Genomic DNA, 10324 nt, shown 5'->3' with positions numbered 1-10324 from the left:
AGAGAAAAAGTCAAGTGATATTACAAGATTGCATATCATAAAAGTGCATACATAATCAGGTATGTATTAAAAAACATGGGTATGGGTATTATAAACCCCGGGTACGGGTATTAACAAAACCCAGGTATGAATAGGGTTGAAAAAAAACCGGGGATCGAGTTCAGGTTCTCACAGAAAATACCATACTCGGACCCTACACATGTAGGGTCAGGTTCGGGTTTACAATACCTGATTTTTAGAAAACCCGGGTCCGGGTTTTCTTTCGGGTTCAGATTCTTTGTGTGCCATTAATAACACCACGAAAATAATTCAATACTTAAATATGGTTTATTTTACCAGAAACTACTACAAAAAAATAAATCAGTTTCCCTATCCTTTAAAAGCTTTCTTGTACCTATTTTAGGCAATCAAAATTCAAACACACAAGTGAATATCAAATTCTACAAGTATAATGAGGCTGCAAACACAATATCTCTCTTGATCTTCGAAACCGCCTCTTCAAATTTGGCTTCAAGTTCAACTTCCCCAATCGATTTTGCTGCTAATATTAACTGCTGTAGAATTTCTTCCATTCTCCTGATACCTCTGATCAAACTGCCTTCAAATACCTGTGTTATTTCCATTATCTCATAAAATTTCGACCCTTTTGCCCATGAATAAACAGCCTCCATAATATCAGGCCGAAACGAACTCACAAAACCCTCTACATCAATTTCAACCTGTCAGAACAGTAGACAATTCAAGTCGTAATCTATCAACATTAAACGGGTCAAATCAGTTTTATCACGGTAAACAAGATGAAGAGAATGTGAGAACCTTGCACTCTAGTTGAACTTTAGCTACTCTTCGTGCGGTATCTTGCAATTGTGTAAAGAGCATGTCGAGTTCTTCCCTGGGCTTTTGAGCATCCTGAAGCTTTTCTTGCCAGACGAAACAAGACAAAAGAGATACCATTTCTTCTATTTTTATGTCTTTTAAAACACCATTAAACATAAGCTCGGTTAATACCAATTCATCTGCGCTACTAATTTCACAAGCAACTTTCCCCTTCAACTCCACAACATCGTCTCTAGTCACATATCTGCATCAAATTGTACACAATCGTATTAGTTCTTACCAGGATACACGGGTACTGTTCTTAAGAAGACCCAATTAAAATAAAAATAAAAAAGAGTAAAATGCCATTTTCGTCCCCAAGGTTTGGCCAGTTTTGTCCAAAGGTTTGTTTTTCCGGATCCAAAAGGTTTGAAATCTTGCCATTTTCATCCGCGGCTCGTTAACTCCATCCATTATTCTCTGTTATGGGTATTTCCGTCTTTTTTGTTAACTTAAAGGGCAATTCAGTCCTTTTCACTTTAAGTAAAAAGACCGAATACCCTTGAAAAAGACCGAATTGCCCTTCAAGTTAACAAAAAAGACAGAAATACCCCTGACTTAACTTACCGGATGAAAATAGGAAGATTTCAATCCTTCTGATCCAGATGCAGAAAAAGAAAACCTTTGGACGAAAGTCGCAAAACTGGCCAAACCTCAGGGTCGAAAATGGCGTTTTACTCTAAAAAAATTAAAAGTTGTCACAATGAGTGATATTAAAGCATAAAACCTTCTAAATCATCGGATAGACTATTCACTAATTACAAAATAAATAATTTAATATAAGAAAAAGAGTATGTTTACCCGAGTCTTCGAAGAACCCTTTTCCTTGCTTTGAGCTCATCTTTAAAGGCAAGTGCTGAGGAAGACCGCATTGACTTCTTAATCGATTTAATTTGAGCAGTAATTTGTTTCTTCTTGTGCAAGACTTTCAACTTTTGCTCAATGAGTGGAGATTTTGCAACTTCATGTTTCTCAAACAGGTTCTCTAAAGCCTCAATCCTGCGGACCGCCTTCCTATACGACCCACTTTGGACCTATCAAATATATATATAAATAAACGTGAGAACATTTCGACATGTGAGAACAGAAAAACGCAACAAAAAGAAACATAAAAAGGTCAACCTTCATGTCTTCTTCAGGGTCCAAGAGGGGTATTCCTTGTTTGGAAAATCTCGAGAGAACTTCCGACACCTTTTTTAACGTATTTTCCCGATTTTCCAGTGGTAAAAGATCCTTTGCTATTATGAGCCTCACACTACTCAAGTTATCTATCTGAGAAATAGGAACAGAAACAACAGCCGGTTCCCCGGGCTCCTTTAGTGGAATAATCTTAATTGTCTTCTTAGAAAGTTCATCTTTAGATACGGTACATCTTGTAAGAACATCCACTGTATAGTTTGCATCTTCCGGGCTTTTGTCCACGTCATCTATATAACAAATAGATACATTGAAACACGCGTATATATAAGTAATTTGCCATCTAGATCAACTAACCTAAGTAGACGTTGAATAACGAAAGGTTGGGTGAGTCGGCTAAGAGGTCAAAATATGTTCGGATCAAAATGGGTCCTTTTTGCACAGGTTAAAAAGGGTTCCGTCAAGTTGGAGCAAAACACTCTTTGCTCAAAATTGATAAATAATTAGTGGTTCAAATATGATACACAAACTATATTATTTCAATAATAACCTTACACTTTTACAAAATGATTTTAAGAGGTTTTATGTAATATTAATTAATGCACAGCCTTTAATTTAGCTTATTTCTTCATTTACACGTTTAGATACAAGTAGGCCTGTAAACGAACCGAACGTTCATGAACTGTTCGTGAACTTCTGCGGAGGGAAGTTCGTTTTTGTTAGTTTATTTAATTAATTTAATAATTGAGCGAACATGAACCCATGTCTTGTTCATTTATTTATGTTCGTGAACGTCCATTAATGTTCGTTTATGTACATTTGTTAATGTTCGTTTCAATTCAAATACAGAAGTAGTTATATTTATATGAATATTAAACATAAAAGTAACTTTCTACTACTTATATAAATATAACTAATTGGTAATTGAGTTTTCTAGTAATAAAAAAGGGTTTACCAATGAATTTATCATAATTAATCACTAATTTATATGAAAAATATTTTTATGTTCGTTTATGTTTAGTCGATTATGTTCATTGTTCATATGTGTTCATAACTTCATTTTTGTCTATTCATTTATGTTCATTTGTGTTGTTTATTGTTTGTTAAATTATGTTCCTTTTAAGTTTGTTTGTTTATGTTCTTCACGTTTATGAACTGTTCGTTTAGGTTTTAAACGAACGAACATGAACAAGCCATTTTCTTAATAAACGAACATGAACAAATAACATGTATTCGATTATATGTCCGTGTTCGTGTTTGGTTAGAGTTAAATGAACAAACATGAACAAGCCTTTGTCTGTGTTCGTTCGGTTCATTTGCAGGCCTAGATATAAGCATAACCCAATTCAACCCATTCGTAAGTTGATTATTGAAAATGCAACCCCTACATCTTAGAAAAAAAATTATCATAGAATACAGAAATCCAACCTTCTGAAAGAGACTTGACTTTCTGAAAGTTGACTATAACACCCCATGTGACATGATCCTCAACGGAAAAAGTGGGAGTACTTTCGTCACTACTCGTGCAACGAACACATACAAGCCTGCCAGGTTGCAAAAACGGCAAGCAATATCTAGGAGAAAAGATGATGTCACGCACATCCTTCTTTAAGCTTTTATATTGCTCCAACAAAGAGTAATAATTTTCTAAACTATCCTCTTCTTCAATGTGAATCGAGTCTCGTTCCTCCTGAAGACCTTTCATTTGTCTCTGCAAAAAAAAATTACGTAAGCAATATACGTGACAAATTTGAATCGTTGCTTATGCAAAGAAAGATAGACGACCTCAAGATCAGGGATGGCTCGGTCAGCTTGAAATTGATAGAATGAATTACGAAGCAAATTTTCGGGATCACCGTCTTCGCATCTCAATTGATTCAAGAGCATGTTGTAGCTTAAATGGAATGCACTGATAAAGTCAACAATAAAAAGTCAACTCAAGATGCAAATCATAAAAATCAACAAGAACAATGTAATACAGCCACAAATGCCGCATTTAACAAAATAGTTAACTTTGATTACAAAAGGTATGCCTTTGACCATGATATTACTTAAGTAAAGTACACGGATAGTCCCTGTGGTTTTCCAACGTTTTGGATTTGGTCCCTACCTTTCCAAAACTACACGGATGGTCCCTGTGGTTTGCACTTCATAAAGAATTTAGTCCCCAGCAAACAAATCTAAAGGTTTCAAGAGGTCCAAGTTAGGGACTAAATGCGTTTCAAAGTGCAACCCATAGGGACCATCCATGTACTTTTGGCAAAAGTTAAATGTGTTACAAAGTGCAAACCACTGGGACCATCCATGTACTTTTAGAAAGCTAGGGACTAAATCCAAAATTTTGAAAACCATAGGAACTGTTCGTGTACTTTACTCTATTACTTATTGGCAACGAAAACGAAAAGACATGCATACCTGTTCAAACAGTCAGCACTCCCTTTGACCATCATTTTGGCGGTGGAAGGTTCTAATTTTTCATCAACCATAAGAATGCAGACCCCACGATCATCGATTCCTCTACGACCCGCTCGACCACTCATTTGAATATATTCACCACTCGATAGCCATCTGAATTTATCGCCGTCAAACTTTCGAACATTTGAAAAAACAACAGTTTTTGCAGGCATATTGAGACCTATGCTAAATGTCTCTGTGGCAAACAAGCACTGTTGCAAAAAACCTCAGTATAAAACCTCAAAAAACACAAAACATAAGGAAAAACACAAAACCAAAATAAATGAATGATTGACAGTCTCGTCACAACCTTAATTAGACCTTCTTGGAATAGTATTTCAATAACTTCTTTCAGTATGGGGAGCAACCCGGAATGATGCACGCCTATTCCACGCTTCAAGAGGGGAAGCATATTCGACACCTGGCAAAGCCCAAAATCAGAAACATTAACCCAAGAAAAAATTATATAATAACTCATGCATTTTTTAGTTATATATATATAGAGAGGGGGGGGGGGGGTTATAATTCATTAGCCCCTTAACGTGTGATGTGTACGGCTGTACGCGATCATCTAAACCACACATCTGACTCAATCTAGGGCTCAGTTTAACGCGATGACATAATGGGTAATTAACTTTGAATTCAATTGCAAAATCGAGTGGGAACATAAGCATCAATTACAATTCAATCGAATCTTACAATTGAAGAACAGAGACAAATTCAACCAATTCGATCGATTGGATGCATAATCTCTACTCGATTAACAGAATGATTCACAAGAACGATCTAATAATATGTTTGTGATTGCAGTTGACAAGATCCGCAGAGTAATAATCTATGAGTTACAGTATAACAGAAGTTGAAGACGATGGAGGTTTTTGTTTCAAAAACGCATGTTATGATTTCAGAAACACAAGTTCTGTATAACTCTACACATAACTAAAGAAACGCATGCTATGCTTTCAGAAACGCATATTATGATTTCAAGGATGCATGTGATGTTTTCAAAAACGCATGTTATTGTTAAAAAAACACATGTTATTACACTTTATCTGTTTTGCCTAATTTACCCTTCCCTCTGAAAATATGGAATTCCACAAGGCGCAATTTGGTTGTTGCGTACCTTCGCACGATAAAACCCATTTGTATTTTAAACATTCTATATATATATATATATATATATATATATATATAGGGTAAGGATAGTGTAAAAAGGGCCTAAAGTGCTCAAAGTGTGAGAAGTGTATTATAACACTATATATAATACTATATAACACCATATAAACACCGTATAACAATATGTAACACCATATAATACCATATAACACTATGTAACACTATATAACATTATATAACAAATATAACACTATACATCTATCATAGACATGCTATCTGACAAACTATAGTGTTATATTTGTTATATAATGTTATATAGTGTTACATAGTGTTATATGGTATTATATGGTGTTACATATTGTTATACGGTGTTTATATGGTGTTATATAGTATTATATATAGTGTTATAATACACTTCTCACACTTTGAGCACTTTTTACAGGATCCTCTACCTATATATATATATATATATATATATATATATATATATATATATATATATATATATATGTGTGTGTGTGTGTGTGTGTGTGACAATCCTACCTGGGGTAGCTTCTTATCATCATCTGATAACATGTCCATAGCACTCCAAAAGATGGTTTCAGTGTTCACTTTCTCGTCATCGTCATTTAAATCCATTTTCGCCATCTACATGACGTAAAAACCAAAAAAAAATTGTAAACTTGACCAATATAATAACCACAAGTCCAAAAAAAAAAAAAAAAAATACTTGCCTGCATTGCAAGGAATTCACATTCCCTTTTGCTAAAACTAAAGATTATGACGGGATCATATTGTCGTTGAATAATCATTTTCACCATCTTGAATATGTCACTGTCTTCACCAGCCCTACCATTGACCAAACCCTTCTGAAATTTCCCACTATCTTTTTTCTCATTAACGGGAACAAGAGCGTTTAACGCTTTTTGAAAACTATCCTCACGAAATTTTCCCTTTTCATCCACCACCAAGTATAATCCATCACCACCAGTCGGAAAAAGATAATGCTGAAGCGGCGTTGGCCGATAATCTGTATAAACAATATGACATGGTTGTTGATGAACCTGCATCATATGTTATCATATTAGTTTTTTAACATCGAGTGTGAATATGATAACTGCTAGTCTCACCTTTGCAACCCAATCGGCAAACTCCTTCGCGTTTGGTACTGTAGCAGATAAGAAGACGAAACGAGCATTTTTGGGGGCCATAACAATGCTTTCTTCCCAAACTACCCCTCTTTCTCTATCGCGCATATAATGTACCTCGTCGAAAATGATCCATGCCACCTCCCTTGTGAGCTCTGATCCTTTGTACTGCATACTACGCCAGATTTCTGTGGTCATCACCTAAAAACTTTAAAATTTTAGTTAAAAAATATATATTAAGAGGATGTAATGGTTCACAAGGATATAAACAGCATTACCAAACAAGAAGCATTGGGCTCAATAGTAACATCTCCGGTCATCAAACCCACGTCGGAAAACTCTTCTTTAAACTCCCTATACTTTTGATTACTCAATGCCTTTATCGGAGATGTGTATATTACTCTCTGCTTATTTCTCAGTGACATCGCAATAGCATATGATGCCACAACAGTTTTCCCGGCTGAAGTATGTGCCGATACCTGTAAAAATTAAAGATTTACAATAAGCATGGGAATAAAACACAAAAGGCATATAATTCCTTAGTTTGGGTTGCGCTGAACATGACCCCACCAATTTTACTGAATGTACCCCTTCTTGGTCTTAAAAAGGGTGTGGCGATCCGATGCGTTTTGATCCCAAAAGCCGATGTGTTATGCCCGCGCGTCACGCTTGGTTTTAAATTGCATGATGCACTCCGATGCGTTTGGTTCAAAAATCTGATGTACAATGCGTGATGCGAGCGCATCATGCTATTTGCTCTTTATAAAAAATACTAAAAAAGTATTTATACATTAACAACTTAAAAAACATACTTAAAGTGAAATAAATGACGTAATAAAAAGATAAGAGTTGTGCTTTTTGGTTCAAATCAAGCATACTAAGATATTAATTATTGAAAACCACAACCCATTTCAGAAAATCTGGAAAAAAAAACATAAAAATACAATTTTGCATGCATCAGAGTGCATTATGCGTCGAGTGCATTGTGCAAAATTGGCGCAATATTCTCGCATCATATAAACACAACGCATCGGGCGCATCACGCATTATGCGCACATTTTAAAACCAAGGTGTCACGTATGTGAGGCGTTCTTTATTGATAAATACCAAAAAATAATTGTAGCTAATAATTTAACGTGTCAACCTATAAACACTAAATATATAAAATATTCCCATCATCTCTAGTCAGATTCGTCCAATCGATGGTCTAGTTTGTTCAAATAGTGGTCAATTGCATAAGGCGCAGCCTCATACTACGTCACGTGATGCGCACATCATGGAATCACATCATGCGATGCAATCTCATCATTGTAACATGTGACGCGCGCGCAGATTAGAACCAAGACCCCTTGTCAAATCAGTTGTTATACTAGCCGTATAAAAAGGATAACAATACAAGCTCTTATACGAGCCATATAAAAGGGCAACCTTTGTATGTTACATCTTGTACGAGCCGTATAAAAGAGTAATGTTCGTTCTACAGGCCGCATAGGCGGTTTCTTAATATTTTATAAACAAATCAGTCAAATCATACAGGGGCTTGCATTCAGTAACAAGGGTCAAGTTTAGCCAACCCCATTTCTTCCCATCCATCAAACCTCTCTTTGCTACCTCCAAACCACACTCATCAGTTACATAACTAATAAAGATTCTACTATCTGCAGCTAAAAGTATACAAATTTCTAACAAGTTTGCATTTTAATTTGACAGATATTACTACCAAAACCAAAGTTGGACTCTTTTTTAATGTTGAACATATCCAATTTAAAAAGGGCAAGAACCAAACAAAATATTACTCAGTAACTAAAAAACAGTTACCATGACAGATTCTCCAACATTCAGACAATTAATTGCTTCAGACTGAAAAGGGTCGAGAGTAAATGGAAATTCCTTCGCGGGTTTTGAATCTTGGTCGGTATTAGACCGCCGGGGAACAGTGACGTAGTTTTCCGGGTAAGATACGTCATGAACACACGCAACCCCCTCTTCGGTGGTTTCTGTTAATCCGTTGTCGTTGTCTTTGTGTTGTTTGTGCGGTGGGGACGTGTAATTTGAAGGACCTTCGTCTACAGACTTTCTCTTGACTGATCCCATTGATGAAGTTTGAAAAATGGTTGCAGGAGATGAAGCTTTAAGCCCTGAAATTGTAATAAGGGTTTTAAGTTGCAAAGGGGAAGAAAGAAGAAACCCTAACGGAGGGTGTCTTGATAATTTATAGTCTCATGTTCAAAAACCGGTTTTTATACCTTACCGGATTAGGTACAAAAATAGTTTAACCAGTTGTACTAGACGGTTCAGCACTCGCCAACCCTAAACTTAAAAAATAATCTAAAACTTCATGATTTCATAACTAAAAATCAATTTTCCAACAAAGTTTATTTTTATTAAAGTCTACCATAGGTTTATGGCATTGAAGTGTTGCATGCATCAAGTTCAGGTCGCTGAGACGAAATTCACCATCATCATCATCCTCATCAACAAGAAGATAACTATTTTCGTTTCCCATAATATAAAATAAGATGTTTTAGTTACTAATAATCGTAATATTCTAAAATACGTAAGATAAGTAACATATATGACAAGTAACCCTATAGCTTCAGAACCTATTCATCGTCGTGAAACTCAAAATTAAATATGGGTATAAACGGGTTCATCGGTATGCACCAATGACGTTAGATTTTTCGGCGCTTAGAAAACTAAACCGTACTCTAACTAGATCAGGCTCTATCTTACCGGTGATGTCTCCGGTAGTTAGTTCAACCGCTATTATCGAACAATTCGTACGGGTTTTTAAAAACATAGACTTACTCATGTTTTTCTTTAACTTTTTTTATTTTTCTATTTAAGTCGATTTAGTCAGTTTGAAATATTTTTCAGTCGAAAATCGAACCTAATTCAGAAAGTTCAAACTGAAATAAAAGTCGGATTTGAACTTGATTTGGTCTTTGGTTTTGGACCAAATAGTTATTATATTTTATTGTTTTTAAATTTTATTATGTATCGTTATTTTTATTGGATTTGGTTGAGGTAAATTGTAACAACCCTCAAATAGGTTCCACAACAATCGATAAGCGAAACCCCAAAAACGTACGATGAGATTCTGTGAAAAATGAAAAATAAAAGATTATATAGACTGTCGGGGGCCGCGACAGCCATATACAAAAGTCTTGCGGGTCGCGAGACCCTCATAAACCGCCTGAGACACGTGTCGGACACGTGTGAGGTCTACTCGATGAATCATGCCAGCTATGCCCTAGCTAGGGGGTCTCGCGGGGCGCAACAGACTCAATTTCCAGCTATAAATTTAGCTCAAACCAGCTATTCAAACATGCTCATAATTCTTTTCGTTTCTCTCTCGGTACACTGGTATTATACCCAAAATACTGAAGTGCCAAACCTTTGCTCGTAATCAGGGTAATAACTCGAATCACTGGTACGGTACTTTGTCTGATTGATTGAAACCGATCCAACGGATGTTTTAAGTGCTGCATGTATACGACTATACTTTGTCATTCGTTGTGGGTTTTGATCTCGTGATTATCGTTAAAGTTGAATATAGTTAATACACTAATACGTGTGCATTGTGTGTTTAA

General features: G+C 35.7%; 1 protein-coding gene across 1 annotated transcript; it reads right to left on the bottom strand.

Annotated features, from left to right (window-relative positions):
- Positions 1-305: 305 nt before the first annotated feature.
- LOC110885612 (DExH-box ATP-dependent RNA helicase DExH9) lies at positions 306-8980 on the bottom strand. Its single transcript, XM_022133317.2, has 13 exons — positions 8550-8980; positions 7010-7210; positions 6714-6932; positions 6318-6647; positions 6127-6231; positions 4778-4888; positions 4429-4679; positions 3799-3922; positions 3442-3724; positions 1999-2303; positions 1678-1910; positions 817-1081; positions 306-719 (listed from the first exon to the last, which is right to left on the bottom strand). The coding sequence occupies exons 1-13, from the start codon at positions 8823-8825 to the stop codon at positions 441-443; spliced, it is 2982 nt and encodes a 993-aa protein (XP_021989009.1). The 5' UTR covers positions 8826-8980; the 3' UTR covers positions 306-440.
- Between the last annotated feature and the right edge of the window lie 1344 nt (positions 8981-10324).

This window comes from Helianthus annuus, chromosome 10 (assembly GCF_002127325.2).
Source record: "Helianthus annuus cultivar XRQ/B chromosome 10, HanXRQr2.0-SUNRISE, whole genome shotgun sequence".
NCBI lineage: Eukaryota > Viridiplantae > Streptophyta > Magnoliopsida > Asterales > Asteraceae > Helianthus > Helianthus annuus.
The sequence above is the reverse complement of the archived record's forward strand: the minus strand, read 5'-3'. Positions and strand labels throughout refer to the sequence as shown.

Bases quoted from the DNA above. Each gene is read 5' to 3' on its own strand.
- LOC110885612 (XM_022133317.2), bottom strand. From the start codon at position 8,825: ATGGGATCAGTCAAGAGAAAGTCTGTAGACGAAGGTCCTTCAAATTAC. The intron at 4,680-4,777 runs GTTGTGACGAGA...TTTTTGCAACAG, and splicing joins TCCAAGAAGGTCTAATTAAG to TGCTTGTTTGCCACAGAGAC. The intron at 2,304-3,441 runs GTTGGATTTCTG...TTTGTTATATAG, and splicing joins AGTCAAGTCTCTTTCAGAAG to ATGACGTGGACAAAAGCCCG.